This window comes from Bombina bombina, chromosome 1, assembly GCF_027579735.1.
Source record: "Bombina bombina isolate aBomBom1 chromosome 1, aBomBom1.pri, whole genome shotgun sequence".
Lineage (NCBI taxonomy): Eukaryota > Metazoa > Chordata > Amphibia > Anura > Bombinatoridae > Bombina > Bombina bombina.
This window is the reverse complement of record NC_069499.1, coordinates 452,705,489-452,724,855: the sequence shown is the minus strand read 5'-3', so window position 1 is coordinate 452,724,855 and position 19,367 is coordinate 452,705,489. Positions and strand designations below refer to the sequence as shown.

General features: G+C 36.7%; 1 protein-coding gene across 2 annotated transcripts in view; it reads right to left on the bottom strand.

Annotated features, from left to right (window-relative positions):
• The window catches only part of ITGA6 (integrin subunit alpha 6), a 115,848-nt gene that overhangs the window by 53,596 nt on the left and 42,885 nt on the right, over positions 1–19,367 (bottom strand). For both annotated transcript variants that reach the window (XM_053698442.1, XM_053698441.1), the window contains exons 2-6: positions 12,654–12,778; positions 9,910–9,989; positions 9,344–9,599; positions 7,653–7,787; positions 3,905–4,118 (exon numbers count right to left, since the gene is read on the bottom strand). In XM_053698442.1, the coding sequence (XP_053554417.1) occupies positions 3,905–4,118; positions 7,653–7,787; positions 9,344–9,599; positions 9,910–9,989; positions 12,654–12,778 (810 nt within the window). The remainder of the gene's footprint in view (positions 1–3,904; positions 4,119–7,652; positions 7,788–9,343; positions 9,600–9,909; positions 9,990–12,653; positions 12,779–19,367) is intronic.

The following is a 19,367-nucleotide window of genomic DNA, read 5'->3' as shown; positions in this document are numbered from 1 at the left end:
CTGAGCATGCACAGTTGTAATGGTCTTAGATGAATGCGCGCAAAAGGAACTATGTCCATCGCCGCTACCATCAACCCGATCACTTCCATGCACTGAGCTATGGAAGGAAGAGGAACGGAATGAAGTATCCGACAAGAGTCTAGAAGTTTTGTTTTTCTGGCCTCTGTTAGAAAGATCCTCATTTCTAAAGAGTCTATAATTGTTCCCAAGAAGGGAACCCTTGTTGACGGGGATAGAGAACTCTTTTCCACGTTCACTTTCCAGCCGTGAGATCTGAGAAAGGCCAGGACAATGTCCGTGTGAGCCTTTGCTTGAGGAAGGGACGACGCTTGAATCAGAATGTCGTCCAGGTAAGGTACTACTGCAATGCCCCTTGGTCTTAGCACCGCTAGAAGGGAGCCTAGTACCTTTGTGAAAATCCTTGGAGCAGTGGCTAATCCGAAAGGAAGCGCCACGAACTGGTAATGTTTGTCCAGGAATGCAAACCTTAGGAACCGATGATGTTCCTTGTGGATAGGAATATGTAGATACGCATCCTTTAAATCCACCGTGGTCATGAATTGACCCTCCTGGATGGAAGGAAGAATAGTTCGAATGGTTTCCATCTTGAAAGATGGAACCTTGAGAAATTTGTTTAAGATCTTGAGATCTAAGATTGGTCTGAACGTTCCCTCTTTTTTGGGAACTATGAACAGATTGGAGTAGAACCCCATCCCTTGTTCTCTTAGTGGAACAGGATGAATCACTCCCATTTTTAACAGGTCTTCTACACAATGTAAGAACGCCTGTCTTTTTATGTGGTCTGAAGACAACTGAGACCTGTGGAACCTCCCCCTTGGGGGAAGTCCCTTGAATTCCAGAAGATAACCCTGGGAGACTATTTCTAGCGCCCAAGGATCCAGAACATCTCTTGCCCAAGCCTGAGCGAAGAGAGAGAGTCTGCCCCCCACCAGATCCGGTCCCGGATCGGGGGCCAATATTTCATGCTGTCTTGGTAGCAGTGGCAGGCTTCTTGGCCTGCTTTCCCTTGTTCCAGCCTTGCATTGGTCTCCAAGCTGGCTTGGCTTGAGAAGTATTACCCTCTTGCTTAGAGGACGTAGCACTTTGGGCTGGTCCGTTTTTACGAAAGGGACGAAAATTGGGTCTATTTTTTGCCTTGAAAGGCCGATCCTGAGGAAGGGCGTGGCCCTTACCCCCAGTGATATCCGAGATAATCTCTTTCAAGTCAGGGCCAAACAGCGTTTTCCCCTTGAAAGGAATGTTTAGTAGCTTGTTCTTGGAAGACGCGTCAGCCGACCAAGATTTCAACCAAAGCGCTCTGCGCGCCACAATAGCAAACCCAGAATTCTTAGCCGCTAACCTAGCCAATTGCAAAGTGGCGTCTAGGGTGAAAGAATTAGCCAATTTGAGAGCATTGATTCTGTCCATAATCTCCTCATAAGGAGGAGAATCACTATCGAGCGCCTTTAACAGTTCATCAAACCAGAAACATGCGGCTGTAGTGACAGGGACAATGCATGAAATTGGTTGTAGAAGGTAACCCTGCTGAACAAACATCTTTTTAAGCAAACCTTCTAATTTTTTATCCATAGGATCTTTGAAAGCACAACTATCCTCTATGGGTATAGTGGTGCGTTTGTTTAAAGTAGAAACCGCTCCCTCGACCTTGGGGACTGTCTGCCATAAGTCCTTTCTGGGGTCGACCATAGGAAACAATTTTTTAAATATGGGGGGAGGGACGAAAGGAATACCGGGCCTTTCCCATTCTTTATTAACAATGTCCGCCACCCGCTTGGGTATAGGAAAAGCTTCTGGGAGCTCCGGCACCTCTAGGAACTTGTCCATTTTACATAGTTTCTCTGGGATGACCAACTTTTCACAATCATCCAGAGTGGATAATACCTCCTTAAGCAGAATGCGGAGATGTTCCAACTTAAATTTAAATGCAATTACATCAGGTTCAGCCTGTTGAGAAATGTTCCCTGAATCAGTAATTTCTCCCTCAGACAAAACCTCCCTGGCCCCCTCAGATTGGGTTAGGGGCCCTTCAGAGATATTAATATCAGCGTCGTCATGCTCTTCAGTAACTAAAACAGAGCAGCCACGCTTACGCTGACAAGGGTTCATTTTGGCTAAAATGTTTTTGACAGAATTATCCATTACAGCCGTTAATTGTTGCATAGTAAGCAGTATTGGCGCGCTAGATGTACTAGGGGCCTCCTGAGTGGGCAAGACTCGTGTAGACGAAGGAGGGAATGATGCAGTACCATGCTTACTCCCCTCACTTGAGGAATCATCTTGGGCATCATTGTCATTATCACATAAATCACATTTATTTAAATGAACAGGAATTCTGGCTTCCCCACATTCAGAACACAGTCTATCTGGTAGTTCAGACATGTTAAACAGGCATAAACTTGATAACAAAGTACAAAAAACGTTTTAAAATAAAACCGTTACTGTCACTTTAAATTTTAAACTGAACACACTTTATTACTGCAATTGCGAAAAAACATGAAGGAATTGTACAAAATTCACCAAATTTTTACCACAGTGTCTTAAAGCCTTAAAAGTATTGCACACCAAATTTGGAAGCTTTAACCCTTAAAATAACGGAACCGGAGCCGTTTTAACACTTTAACCCCTTTACAGTCCCTGGTATCTGCTTTGCTGAGACCCAACCAAGCCCAAAGGGGAATACGATACCAAATGACGCCTTCAGAAAGTCTTTTCTAAGTATCAGAGCTCCTCTCACATGCGACTGCATGCCATGCCTCTCAAAAACAAGTGCGCCACACCGGCGCGAAAATGAGGCTCTGCTTATGCTTTGGGAAAGCCCCAGAGAAATAAGGTGTCTAATACAGTGCCTGCCGATATTATAATATCAATAAACCCAGATAAAATGATTCCTCAAAGCTAAATATGTTTTAAAACTTAATCGATTTAGCCCAGAAAAAGTCTACAATCTTAATAAGCCCTTGTGAAGCCCTTATTTACCATCGTAATAAACATGGCTTACCGGATCCCATAGGGAAAAATGACAGCTTCCAGCATTACATCGTCTTGTTAGAATGTGTCATACCTCAAGCAGCAAGAGACTGCACACTGTTCCCCCAACTGAAGTTAATTGCTCTCAACAGTCCTGTGTGGAACAGCCATGGATTTTAGTTACGGTGCTAAAATCATTTTCCTCATACAAACAGAAATCTTCATCTCTTTTCTGTTTCTGAGTAAATAGTACATACCAGCACTATTTTAAAATAACAAACTCTTGATTGAATAATAAAAACTACAGTTAAACACTAAAAAACTCTAAGCCATCTCCGTGGAGATGTTGCCTGTACAACGGCAAAGAGAATGACTGGGGTAGGCGGAGCCTAGGAGGGATCATGTGACCAGCTTTGCTGGGCTCTTTGCCATTTCCTGTTGGGGAAGAGAATATCCCACAAGTAAGGATGACGCCGTGGACCGGACACACCTATGTTGGAGAAAACAACAACATTGTCCTCCAATTAATTTCAAGTGCATCTTAAAGAATTCTTAGTAATTTACAAGCAATGACAAACACTTTTAGGAAGCCGCAAAAATGATAGGAGCGAGACAATGATGTTTGTAAAGAAATGTATTTAGAATAAGCCAACAACTCAGAAGTAAAATTCTGGAGCCAAGCCTACTAGATTTTTAAAAGTCCTTAAATATGAGGAATCTTTGATTTTATATAGTCTTTTTTACATTATGCAAGTAAAAAAATGATATATATATATATACACACACACATATATATATATATATAAAATAAAATAAATACATTAAAAAATGCATATAATACAACAACCATACTTTCTAAAGGTCACTTTTTTTTAAATAATATTTTTCATACAGGGAGCTGAACAAATATCCTTACCCATCATTGTTGAGATCAGCTACCGTTACATCATAACCAAAAGATGAGGCCAGCCCTTCACCTTCAAATATATGTACCGGAGAAAGCATCCTGTCATTGGGAGGGAATTTCCTCAGCAGGACAACAGCTCCACTGTGATTAGCTCTTGGGGCGCCAGAAACAAAAGTCATCTCATTTTGTGAGGTTATGCCTACACCAGTATCCAAAGAAAAACCTTTGAAGAAAGAACGTGCAAATTAAAAGCTCTGTTGTCTTTTATACAATTAGTATTATGTGTACACGGGAGGAATGTTCTCTACAATTGGGTTGCATTTTCTTAGCAAATGAACATTTCCCACTTATTCTAAGATATAAATGGCACAGATTATCATTAAATACATTTATGGTAAATTACACAATTCATTTGTGTCTTGGATAGCAGAAGATGTTATCATTTTACAAACATTTTCTGTGAACACAAATTAGATAAATAGATAAACTTCCACAAACAAGCAATTTAACAAAACCAAGCAAAGTGTTGTTTCAACATTGAAAATCTATAATATGTAACTATTTACAGTCCACTAATGTAGAAACGAATTTAATTAAATATATACTAATCTGTTTGGTAAAAACATAATTTACTTCTATTATCAAATTTACTTTATTCTCCTGGTATCCTTTATTGAAAATCAGCAAGCACATGTCTGCATCTCTATATGCAGAGTTTTGCAAGAATACTTTTAACAATGTTATACATTTGCAAGATCACTAGATGGCAGCAGTGCTTACTTCCTTGTAGTGCTCCAGACACAAGCAAATTAACTAGCTAGGCATGCTCTTCAACAAAGAATACCATGATAACAAAACAGATTTAATAATAGATGTAAACTATTTAAAAAATTGTATGCTATGACTCACATGAACAATTGTGGGAGACTTTGTTGCATACCATGTATTTTGATAAATAGTTCAAAAAAGGTGACATTTTCATAATAATTAACATTCTCAAGAATAATTTAACCAGACATAAAATGTATCACCTTATTAACTAGCCTTTTATCATAAGTGACTTTGCACACATACAGTACATGCTATGGGGAACAACAATCTATGATCTTAAAAGGACATGGAACTCATGATTTTAGAAAACTTCAGCAAAAACAATTTTTTTAAACAATATAAAAAACAATATAAAAAGGGCTAAGGCAACTTAACCATTTAACTGAAGACGGTATCTAAATAAGGATAGGAATAAAATACAAACTTGAAATGAAATAATTGAACTAATTATATGATGATAGAAGGGATACAGTGATATTATAGAAAGCTTTAAATATACAGATAGCTAGATTCTTTGTATTATGTCAGTTTATATATTTTTCTCATATTTCTTGTGTTTGTGAGAAATGTGTTGGTTCATGGACTTAACCTTTGGCATCTTTATATTTCACTTATGAGACCGTATTTTGCAATTTGTTTTTCATTTTGTATTCTTTTGGAGGATATCATTTTTATATAAGTGTGTTTTATATATTCTTGCATTTTTGTTCTTTTTTGTAATTGAAAAGGAATAAAAGTTTGAAAATAAAATAGATAATGAAGTAACATTTTCTCTCTGATAATAACTGACTAGTAAACTATAATTACATTTTCAAAAAACTCTGTATTTAAAATATAGCTTATATCATTAACTATATACATGAATTTCATGTCCCTTTAAGAAACTGAAATGTGTAGGATGAGGAGACAGCATGGTGCAATTATCCTTCTTTAATACAGCTACAAGCTTGCACTGTATATAACCAAATGTGGTTATACTTTTGTAAAGTATCATTACATAATATCAGTGTCACACCAATAAAGGTTGTATCACTGTGTATTTACTGTCTACCTTACATTCAGATAGTACAGGGTCGGCTCCAAGGGGGGGCTTTGGGGGGCAATGCCCACCCAAATAGAATGCTGTGCCCCTCAAAAAATATTGATATAATCATATGCTTTAAAAATAATAAATAAAATAATGAATTGTTATGTAATGCTGCATGCTGGGAGCGGAGTAAGCTGCCAAACTGTAAGGTCGCATCACGCATCTGCAAGAGCTCCGTGTCTTAACCTCTTATTTGGAATTGGAAGTTAGAGACTTTTTGGTCTTGTCTTTAACCCTATTCATTTTACCTAACTATCGTGAGTTACTCATTTTCTTAAACAATAGACCATAACAAGAAAATTATTGTATCATATAAATATAAGTCTATAAATTGCTACCGGTTTCTATCGACGCCTCAAAAGTGCACTGTGATCTTAGGCCGGGCCTAAGATCACAGTGCACTTTTGAGGCATTGATAGAAGCGGTAGCCATTTACAGACTTATATATATAAGATACAATCATATTCTTATAGGTTCACAGTACATAGGTTGTATTAAGTAGCCTTATATCCGTTAGTTATTGCGAAACAGGTATAGCTAAATCTAATCTACAAAATGACCAGTACCTGAAAACCTAGTATCCTCACTGCTATTGCATACAAAGGGGTTAATTATATTTGGGGGTTTGGGGTGCATGGCTGTTTAGGGGACATTATTGAGATTTGAGAATGAGTTTAAGGGATTTGGATAATGGTGATTAAGGGGTGAATTGTTTTTAAGGAGCTATTGCACTGGGGGTATCAAGTTTAATGGTTTTAATGCAAAATATGTAGGTCTGCTCTTATTTTGACTCTCATACATGCTTTGTAAATGCGTGCCCCCTCGTGAAAAATAAATGCCCCCCCATTTCATTCATTCTGGAGCCGACCCTGAGATAGTATCATGTGCTAATTTGTAACAGCATGTTATTTTTTGCACTACTGACCACAGCTTACAATGTGTTTAACCCCCACTAGGGTAAATTCCCATTTAAGAGCTGCAAACATTGCAGCTCCTGAGCAGAATATGAGCCATTCATGAGCAGCAGTCAAATGTAGCTGGCAATCTCAGGCCGCGTCTGTTCAAGAGCAGCATATGTTGCAATTCCTGAGCAGAGCAGTAGTCACATATAGCTGCCAATCACAGGCTGTGTCCCGTTCAGGAGCTGCAATACAATGTAGGACTTTATGTATGCGTTGGTTTAACCCCTTAGGATATGTTAAACAAATAGTACGCTAGATTCAATAATGCAAAGATTACATATTCTAATGAATTTCTCATTTTAAGTTGAGACTGTCCTTTCTCTCCACAGCAGAAGGGAATAATTTGCTTGCATTATGCATTTTACGATTGACAAGTTGAGAAATACATGCACAAAATGAGTCACATCAAATATGAGTTGTAAAAGAATTTGTTTAGATGTATCCTGGTGCATAACTATGTTGGGCGAATGCTAAATGACGATGATTTCACCAACACGGAATGCAGTGACCAGGAATCACAAACCTAAGTAGCTATTGGCCATCACATCTTTGGATTTCCCTCCTATTTCTTTAGATTTGTACAAAAATTGATCGGGATCACTACTGGACACAGATGTCAAAAAGAGAAGACCTGCGCAAGTGTACAAAATGCAGAACAACAAGAGAAAAGAAATAGTGAAAGGACACACTGAGAGAAAACATCTAGAAAATAAAGCTGTTGCTTTTAGCACAAGATTTAATGCAGTAGACAGGTTGTATATCCCTGACAGTGAGCAATCTATAATCATATTCAAGTGATGCTTCAGTTTCTCCAATAACCCTAATTCCAGTTTACCGGTTCACAAGCAGACTGTTAGATCACAATTATAACTCATACCTAAATAGCTGTTAGCTGGGACAGGAACTAAGTCTGCATTTCTTATGTTTTCACCACCAGTTTCATAAGGACCATCATCAAAAATGAACAATTCTTCCACCAATGTGCTATTTTTGTGTTCTGCACGAACAACCCCTGTAGGAATGGAAATGGCAAATAAAAAAATGAAGTGGAATAAACAAGAAATGATAAAAAATAAAAGATGGTTCAAAAAAAATAAGTTATCAACATAACACATGAAATATGTAGGGGAGCAAAACTACTGATGCATGGGCGTTTCCAAAATAAAATTGTTCAAAAACGTATAATATATTTACATTAATGATGAGACATTATAGGGCAACAATGACATGATCTAGTTCATTATAGTATATACTCTAGAATGTCCCAGTAGTTTATATTTGTCCAAGAAGCTACAATTTTTAACTAGTTTTACTTATTTTTTGCCCATCCCGTACATGTAATAAACTGAAATAAACTGAAATAAACATGATATTTCATTTGAATGGAAATGACTGGGGTACTCTAGAAATCATGTTATTTAAATGAGGCTCGTTATAAATGAGGGATTTATGAAGATATGACACCATTCCTGCTCAAAAAGAGAAACTGCTAAATACTTTTGAGTTCTTAGAAATCCTACTTATAATATTATAAGATATTTAAATGGTTAATTTGTTTCATTGTTGCTAAGTGATTTAAGAAAAAGTTTTTCTTTAGTGACCCCTTCTATAAGATATTTATCATCACTTTAAAATACCTTACTCTGCTTGCAACATATGAATCTAAAGGACAATTTAGATGAAGGTTGCCCAACCTATCCAAATGACATGCTATACAGTAAGTTTTGTAATAAATTATCATAAAATGTAACTGTATATAGATGAACTTCAAACAAGCAGTTTATAAAAGGGACATGAAACTCAAAAAATGTATTTCATGATTTATACAGCGCATACCATTTTAAACAACTTTCCAATTTACTTCTATTATTTAATTTGCTTCATTCTCTTGTAATTCTTTGCTGAAAGGTTTATCTAGGAAACATTGGGGGCAGCAAAGAACCTAGGTTCTAGCTGCTGATTGATGGCTGCATATATATATATATATATATAAAAGTATCAACAAGTAGGGACTGCACTCGCTGGATTCAGTTCAAATAATAACTTATTTATTCAATGGTGACGTTTCGGGGTACGCAAACCCCTTCCTCAGACCAAACCAGGGGTTTGCGTACCCCGAAACGTCAATCAAGCGAGTGCAGTCCCTACTTGTTGATACTTATTGAAATTTTGACTGAGCACCCTGGTTGCTGACTATCTATGAATTGTGAGTGCAGATACACAGTGGAAATATATATATAAATATATATATATATATATATATATATATATATATATATATATATATATATACACACACACACACATATACCGATTGTCATTGGCTCACCCAGGTGTTCAGTCAGCAACCAGTAGTGCATTTCTGCTCCTTCAACAAATGATACCAAGAGAATGAAGCAAATTAGATAATAGAAGTAAATTGAAAAGTTATGTAAAATTGTATTTTGGGTTTCATATTCCTTTAAGCAGTTTTAGTAGGATAGGAGCATCAGACCTACATAAAACCATGTTGACACTCACAGAACAGAAATGAGCCAGAATACTTGTTCTACAATATCTCATTCATACCTTTCCAGTTGTATGTTCCAGGGGCCCCAAATACAACATAGTGATAATCTTTTGTAAATGTTGCTGCAACCCCTTGTTGGCAAGAACCAAATTTCTCATGTCCCCTCAATCGCCCCTCACAAAAGTTCCAGTCTCCACCATCCATGTCATCTTTTATAGTGAGATCTTCGCTGAGTACGTAGCACCTTCCTGTGATGTCACGAGATTCACTTTCTCTGTTTACAAGTCTTCTCTTTTCATAACGATGTGCGCAAGTCTATTATGGGGAATAGATTTTATTTATTCTAGGAAATTTAATAAAGAAACATTTCAGTGAAGCAAACGCAATGTTGAAAAGAGAAAATTAGTTTCAGAGTTTTTACATATACAGTGGTAATGAACTAACTACATTGGTTCATTTAAAGGTGTCTTAACTCGGTTGTAGAAGCATTTGCTGAGTAACAAACAAGACATCAGCCAGGACTGGTTGAATAGGGATCATACTGTGCATTGCAACATGGGACATAACATAGTTAGTCATCTTTACTGTCCGACTTACACACAAATTAGTGCAAACAAGTACTTACCACAACTTTGCCTCCAGGTCCCTGGCTCTGAACACTTACACCCATCCATTGATTTTCTTTGCTCTCTACTGATAAATCAACTGAAAGTAAATAGATACAATAATAAATTGTGTTTTCTTGTAAATATATATATTTAGTTGTCCTCTGTAAAAAGCAGAATTGTGCTAAAAGAAGCTACTTCCATATAGCAAGTGAGACACAGAACAAGCACTGAGCAGTTGATGATTCCTGGCAGACTGCGCCACTTTCTGTTTGTGCACTCACAACAAGTGCAATATTAATCTGGCTGAAGTTCTATGCATGAATAAAATGCCCCTCTTACTAGTTTGTTAGTTAAAGGGATAGTCTAGTCAAAATTAAACTTTAAAAAAATGAGGGGGCGCCCTATTAGAAAAACTAAGTGATAAATAATATACAGTGAAGACTCAGTCTTCTAGTGTGTCAGGAGTTATAGTAATGATAAAAGAGGTATAGTGAATAAGTAAATATAAAAGATAATTGCTAGTGGTGTCAGTTGTGAATAGCTATCAATCACAAACTAATAACATTGGTGAAGTTAATAATCAACATCTGTATGTATATATATATATATATATATATATATATACACCCATATAAACGCACACAAAAACACACATATATATATATATATATATATCTCAAAAACAAATATACAATATTAAAAATAATAACGTTATACAGTTGAGAAATATAACAATTGGTTAAATGTTATAAATGTGTAACAATGCCTTAGAGGACAGTGAAGAGGCAATAGAATTGTATTAAAGTCTCTGGAGAGGAAAATAGGCAGCTATCTGTGAAGATCCAGGCCAGGATCCAGGAACAGCAATCTATAAAAAGAAGAAAAAACAGAAGCGCCACATGGCCCAATATTGTTTGGTCCAATTTTGTAGATCTTGAGATAAGAAACAAACTCACATTTTATGAAGCCTGATGAAACAGCCATTGGCTGAGAAACGCGTTGCCTGTTATTTTATTTATTTTTAATAAAGTCAGTTTTAGTATTTGAACACTTGCCGTTCCTTTTTTTGGGAATTTTTTATTTTTTTTTGCCTTTTCATCTGAGGATATTCATCACTTTGACCATCTTGGGATCCTGTTAACCATTCATTTTTCCTGGATGCCTTGCCATAAGTCTGTTGGGTGACCGAATTGATCCCTTCATGCTCCCATAGCATCAAAAGAGGTGCTTTATACATTACATCGGTTCCTGTGCAGGAAGTTGGTCTTCTGGGTGACCGAATAGATCCCAGACTGCCCCTATAGCACTAACTGAGGTGCTCTTCTAAATGTGAGTTTGTTTCTTATCTCAAGATCTACAAAATTGGACCAAACAATATTGGGCCATGTGGCGCTTCTGTTTTTTCTTCTTTTTAAAAATTAAACTTTCATGATTCAGATAGAGCATGCAATTTTAAACAACTTTTTTATTTACTCCTATTATCAATTTTGTTCTCTTGGTATCTTTATTTGAAAAAGCAAGAATTTAAGCATAGGTGTCGGCCCATTTTTGGTTCAGCACCTGGTAGCACTTGCTGATTGGTGGCTACATTTAGACACCGATCAGCAAGCTCTACCCAGGTGCTAAACCAAAAATGGGCCAGCTCCTAAGCTTACATTCTTGCTTTTTCAAATAAAGATACCAAGAGAACGAAGAAAATGATACTAGGAGTAAATTAGAAAGTTGCTTAAATTTGCATGCTCTATCTGAATCATGCAAGTTTCCTTTTTACTTTCCTATCCCTGACATTAAAATATAAATTTTAGTCCCCATAACATTTTTAATTATGCATAATTTTAAAACTTTGCTTTGCACTTTCTTTCTTTATTTTGCCTGCTTTTCCAGTAAATGAACATGTTTTAACTCCCCTTGAGAGAAAGAGTGCAGAACCCTAACCCTCTTACATGCTGCACAGTGATTCATTGATATGTTATGGAGCTTATTTAGATCTGTCCCTGATTGGCCACAGCAAATGAAGTAAGACAAACAGCATGCAAAACAATTCTCATTATTCCCTTAAAACACAAGTTTGATCTGCTTTTAAATCACTTATGTTGAATGCAGCTTATTTTAAAAAAAAAATAACGAAAAAACACAAATTTGAATGCACATAATGATTGCCAACAATAAACAAATGGTATTAGCTAAATCTAAGTGTCACTCAACTTGATCAGGTAATAAACATTATGGGGCCCATTTAACAAGCTCCGTAGGGAGCTTGTGGGCCCGTGTTTCTGGCGAGTCTTCAGACTCGCCAGAAACAGCAGCTATGAAGCAGCGGTCACAAAGACCGCTGCTCCATAACCTGTCCGCCTGCTCTTAGCAGGCGGACAGACATCGCCGGAAATCAACCCAATCGAGTACGATCGGGTTGATTGACACCCCCCTGCTGGCGAGTCTGCAGGGGGCGGCATTGCACCAGCAGCTCTTGTAAGCTGCTGGTGCAATGCTGAATACAGAGAGCGTATTGCTCTCTGTATTCAGCGAGGTCTGGCGGACCTGATCCGCACTGTTAAATAGGGGCCTATGTGTGACATGAAACACTTTCAGGCTGTAATAATATTTCACACAGCTTTAAAGCACATGTAGATCTAATTAAACAGAATGATCAAAATTATCAGTTGATCTGATTAATGGTCGCTCATGGTGATATATCATAACATAGTAAAAGTATTGGACATTCAAAAGACACTTGACTGTAAAACTGTATGTCTGAACTTACCATTATTATCAAACACAACCCGCGTGCATGGTGATATTGATGTGATGTCACATGAATATAAACCGCCTGTTATATTCGCTCTTTGCTCTGCAAAAGCTTTGGCTCGAGGAGCTCCAACAAGCAACCTAGAGACAGACATATGCTTTTATTTAATATAAATCTCTATTTTAGCCAAATATTTAAAAAAAAAAAAACATTTTTAAAAGTTATTTTAAAAAAATGAAATGTGTTTTTCCTGCTCATTTGTAAGCTATTCTTGGATATGCTTTCCACCTGTTCCTGGTTCCAGTTTTCTGACTAGCCATTGGGTTCAGGCTTGGACTGACATTCTACTTGGCCTCACACACATCACATGCATACACTTTCTCTTGTACTGGGCGTATAAGTTGTGAAAAACAGGGATCATTTTGACAATATACACTATGAAAAAGTTAAGATTCTAAAACTATATATGCATATGATGGCCATGTGAGGGGCATGGCTGAACAATTCTTAGGTGGAGTGAGGCATAGGCAAGCGCTTCACAAATCTGTAACAAATTTAAAGGGACATTGTTTGTACACTATATTTTTCTTTGCATAAATGTTTTGTAGATGATCCATTTATGTAGCCCAACTGGGAGTGTTTTTGTAACAATGTTTAATTTTACTTATTTTTTAATAATGATGATTTTCAGACTCCTAACCAAGCCCCACAGTGTCAGATTTATACACGAGTTTACAGACTACCGCTGACTCCTGTTTATGTTATCTGTCTTTTCATATGCAGGGAAGGGGGAGTGTCTGCTCTTATTGTTTTCCTAGCCCCTTTAACTGGGTGTCCCAGCCTAACCTCATCAACAGTGCTAAACTGGGGGCTGTAAAGTAATTTTTTAAAAGGTTTTATACTGGATTTGTAGATCAGTTTCTGTGCATATTCTACTTTATAGTAGTGTCTATTACATGCAATTATATGAAAATTGGTTTACATTGTCCCTTTAACAACCGACAACAAATTTATAAGACACTTATATATGTAAACGTAGAGAGAAGGCACTATCAGGTGTTTTGTGCATACATTTATTTCAAATCTATAATGTTTTGGGATTTGACTCTCGTCTACAAATAGATAATATACAAAAGGTTCTGTATATTATCGCTCTGAAGACGAGGATGAAACATCCAAACGTTATAGATTTCTAGAAACCGTATGCACAAAACCAAGACCTTTCCGCTGGTATATATATATATATATATATATATATATAAACATTTTAAATTAGGGGGAGATAAAAGGTGAGTTTAAAATCCTCCACTACGCATAAAATATAGAAAAAATAACTCATTGTGTAGTTCATTAACAAATCTAGACAGGCTCAGAGGCTTGTTTTCCCATAGTAAACCTCTGAATTACACTGTTTCCAATGCAGCAAAGGATTCTGGGTAAGATATGCAAATTAAGTACACGACACACCTTTTTACTTCAGTCTGCTTTTCAGCAGGTTCCCTTTACGCCAAAGTATCGCTGTTCACACAGCTTATAAATTTAGCTAGGGTTAGTGATACTGTCTAGATTTGTTAATGAACTACACAATGAGTTATTTTTTCTATATTTTGTGCGTAGTGGAGGATTTTAAACTCACCTTTTATCTCCCCCTAATTTAAAATGTTGTTGTATTCTGCCTGGATTTAACTTCACCCAGCGGTGATTCTAACCTTCTCCCAGCTGATGAGTGGCAAGAACCACGAAACAGTCTGTCCTGGGATGGTTATGAATCACTGCACTAATCCTAGCTAAGTTTATAAGCTGTGTGAACAGTGATACTTTGGCGTAAAGGGAACCTGCTGAAAAGCAGACTGAAGTAAAAAGGTGTGTCATTGTGTACATAATTTGCATATCTTACCCAGAATCCTTTGCTGCATTGGAAACAGTGTAATTCAGAGGTTTTCTATGGGAAAACAAGCCTCTGGGCCTGTCTAGATTTGTTAATGAACTACACAATGAGTTATTTTATATATATATATATATATATATATATATATATATATATATATATATATATATATATATATATATATATATACACACATACATATGCACACACATACATAATTATACACACATACACACATATATACACACACACACATACATATTATAAAATACATACATATAGCAAAGGGAATAGTTAAAATAACCAACTCTCTTTAAACCGAAAAATCAGCACCTCACTATCAGACAATCATGTGTTACTGGGAATATAACCAAAACAGCAAAAATCTGTTATGGCAGAAAAATGGGGATAAAGTTCTTTGCATTAAAGTGATGGTAAATCCTAGGGTTTGTGAAACGGAAAGAATTTACCAGTGCAACAAATAAAGGGGACTTTCAGTCATGAAGTATAAGTTATTTCATGCTGAAAGTTCCTTTATTTGCCTTCAGCATATGACGCACTGAGCGCCTCAGGCCGCCTGCAGTAGAATGCTATTTTTAAAATGAGGTCATGTTTCCACCTCTTAGCCAATAGTCGTGCGGGCCAGTTGGCATTATGCCAGATAGCTAGCGCGTCACCTCATTGATAAAATAGTGTTCTGCCGTGGGCGGCCTGAGGCGCTCATTGCGGCATGCACTGCAGGCAAATAAAGGAACTGAAAGTCCCCTTTATTTGTTGCACTGGTAAATCCTAGCGTTTCAAAAACGCTAGCTTACCATCACTTTAATTCCCAGGGTTGATATTGCCTATATTACAGGAATAAGCTTAGTATATGAAAAACATAAATGTAAATGCACATAATGATCGCCAACAAAAATACACAAATGCTACTAATTGTGATCAGCCACTACAAATGAAAAGGGTTTTTCACCTCTCAATAGCATAATAAGGAGGAGATGGTAATAATGGATAAATGGCATACTTAAAAGGAAATGAAACCAAATATTTTTCTTTCATGATTCAGACAGAACATGCAGTTTTAGACATCAGGAAAAAAGTACTGAGACTAACCACCCCATGGGTTAGAAATGATGCAGGCAGCCGTGCCAGTGTACAGTGCATAAAGTGTAGAGGTGTGCAAAGCCATATACCAAGCTTCAGAGCCAATTTTATAGGCACCTTAATAGATTACACTACGAAAGTAAAGCAAAGGGAAAACACAACAGGAAGAAGAAATCCTTTCCTCTGTGGTAGAAATGTCCCCCAAAGGTTAGTTACTCTACCGACTACCCTTGTTAGCTTTAGGACACACATTCTAATCATTACAAATACAAGCCGAGAGATCCTTATCTCTACGCCCACATAGAATGCACAGCTCCCTGACAGTGTTTCAGACTGTATGACAGACAGGTACAACTGTACTGGAACAGACACACCCCAGGGAGTGGCTGCAAGCGTCTTTGTTCTGAACATTTACTGTTTTACTGCAAGGCATGCATACAAATATACACGGTTATTTAATTTACACAAGGAAAAATATCACCTAAGGTGTCTTCTAATAACAGAATATGTGGACAAAAATCTGTCAGGGGCAGTAATACTATTGAGCTGGTATGAGAAAACTTTTACAAATGAATAATAACCACAATCCTTTCTGCCAATATTTTACTGGCATTGTTCAAACAACAGGAAGCATGGTGCCGTCCAACTGGCACAAAGGCTATTTAACTGTAAAGCATGGCTATGCTGCAGCCAAAGGCATTTCTAGCAGTTTTCTCATTGGCAGAATAGGATTGGGAGCTGGTGCTTAAAAATGCTTACATTTAAAAATTGTAATAAAAAAAATAAAATAAACCCAATTATTAACATTCTATCCAAAATATTTTTTAGGTATTCCGAATATCCAGGAAATTTATTGGAAGAAAAGGCAGAAAATAGTTTGTTACCTATAAATTACATCTGATTGGTTACAACATTATGTTACATAACAAAAATACAAAGTCCAAGTGTAGCTACTGAGAAAACAAAGATAATCGCAGATTTGCTCACAAGAAAAGTTTACAATATAAAGGTAATATATATGCAAGCATTTGGGGTGGAACATTTTTAGTTATAGCTTGCTGACAAAGGTTGTCATCTAAGTAAGAAGGAAACATCCATGGAAAAATTGTGTGTGACAGTGCTTCCATGGCCAATTAGAGATAACGTTTAAGTTAAAGGGACATGAAACAACAGTTTTATTTCATGATTCGGATAATTTACTTCTATTACATTTTCTTCCTTCTCTTGGTATAATTTGTTGAAAAACAGTTTTCAGGAGTATACACGTGTCTGCGGCACAATATTTTTTAGCAGTTTTGCAAGAAAGTTATCCATTTGAAAGAGCACTAGATTGCAGCACTATGTCAGCACAAATTTGATAAAAGAAGTAAATTGGAAACTTTTTAAAATTGTATGCTTCTGTCTGAATTAATAAAAAAAAAGTTTGGGATTTCATACCCCTTTAAAAGGGACATGATACCCATATGTTGAATCACTTGAAAGTGATGAACATCTGTAAAAAGCGGAGTAGAAAATATTACTTAAGAATCTCTGTGTAAAAAAGGAAGACATTTTACTTCAAAATTCCCTCAGTAGCCAAATCCGGTTGTAAATGGACTTTAAACATCCAATCAGACTGCTAGTCCCTGGACTTGCAAGGGAGCGTGCATCTGGGATGTGTAGACATAGTCATTGAGGCCCACTTATCAAGCCGTCAACTGTGCTATATTCGATGGCACCAATACGCTCACCTAACATCGCGGCCGCTGACCTGAATACGCTCTCCTTATTTAACAAAAAAGCTGTCAAAAAGCTGCGCACCAAGTACGGGGCGATGAGCAGCGGACTGTTGTTAACTAACAGTCATCGATCTCGCTGCTATTCGGCTTTTTCCCAGCTTTATTTATATCCTGTCACTAAACACCGCCACTATACTAAAATGTTTAACCCCTATCCCACCTCTCCTGGAACCCGCCGCAACTAAATAAAGTTTTTAACCCCATCCCGCTGCTCCCGGAGCCCACCGCAACTCTAATAAAGTTATCAACCCCTATCCCGCCGCTCCCAGAGCCCACCACAACTAAAGTTATTAACCTCTATCCGCCGCTCCCCGAGCCCACTGAAACTAAATAAATGTATTAATCCCTAAACCCCTGGCCTCCCACATCACTACCACTTACTAAACCTATTAACCCCTAAACCGCCAGCCTAAACTAAACTAACCTATTAACCCCTAAACCTAACAACCCGCTAACTTTACATTAAATATTAACTCATCCCTATCTTATAATAAATTTAAACTTACCTTTAGAATTAAAATAAACTATATTAAACTATTAATTAACCTACCCTAACTATTATACTACAATTACATTAAACTATATTAAACTATTAATTAACCTACCCTAACTATTATACTAAAATTACATTAATATAACAATTAAATTAACTATATTATATATTTAAACACCTAACCCTACTCAAAATATTTAAATCTACAATAAAGAATTACTAAGTTACAAAAAACTAACAACTAAGTTACAAAAAATAAAAAACACTAAGTTACACAAAATAAAACAAACTATCAAATATTTAAAACTAATTACACCTAATCTAAGAGCCCTATGAAAATAAAAAGCCCCCTAAAATAAAAAAAAAACCTAGCCTACAATAAACTACCAATGGCCCTTTAAAGGCTTAATAGGATTGAGTTTGCATTCTATTGGCTGATTGGAATAGCCAATAGAATGCAAGCTCAATCCTATTGGCTGATTGGATCAGCCAATAGGATGAAAGCTCAATCCTATTGGCTGATTGCAACAGCCAATAGGATTTTTTCAACCTTAATTCCTATTGGCTGATAGAATTCTATGAGCCAATCGGAATGTAAGGGACGCCATCTTGGATGACGTCATTTAAAGGGAAACCTCATTGTAAAGAAGACGTCGGAAGAAGAGGATGCTCCGCGCCGGATGTCTTGAAGATGGAGCCGCTCCGCGCCGGATGGATGAAGATAGAAGATGCCGTCTGGATGAAGACTTCTGCCTGGTTGGATGAAGACTTCTGCCGGCTTCGCTGAGGACTTCTGCCACTTCATTGAGGATGGATGTCAGGTCTTCAAAAACTGTAAGTGGATCTTCGGGGGTTAGTGTTTTTTTAAGGGTTTATTGGGTGGGTTTTAATTTTAGATTAGGGACTTTGGGCAAGTAAAAAAGAGCTAAATTCCCTTTTAAGAGCAATGCCCATCAAAATGCCCTTTTCAGGGCAATGGGGAGCTTAGGTTTTTATTGGGGGGGGGGGGTTGGTTGTGTGGGTGGTGGGTTTTACTGTTGGGGGGGTTGTTTGTATTTTATTTATTTTTTTACAGGTAAAAGAGCTGATTTATTTGGGGCAATGCCCCGCAAAAGGCCCTTTTAAGGGTCATTTTGTAGTTTATTGTAGGCCAGGGGTTTTTCTTTATTTTGGGCGGGGCATTTTTTTTTCATAGCGATATTAGATTAGGTGTAATTAGTTTAAATATTTGATCATTTATTTTTTTATTTTGTGTAATTTAGTGTTTATTTTTTTTTGTAACTTAGTTTTTTTTTATTTTTGGTAACTTAGTTGTTATTTTTTTGTAACTTAGTAATTCTTTATAGTAGATTTAAATAACTTGAGTAGGGTAAGGTTTTTAAATATATAATATAGTTAATTTGTAGTTTAATGTAATTTTAGTATAATAATTAGGGTAGGTTAATTAATAGTTTAATATAGTTAAATGT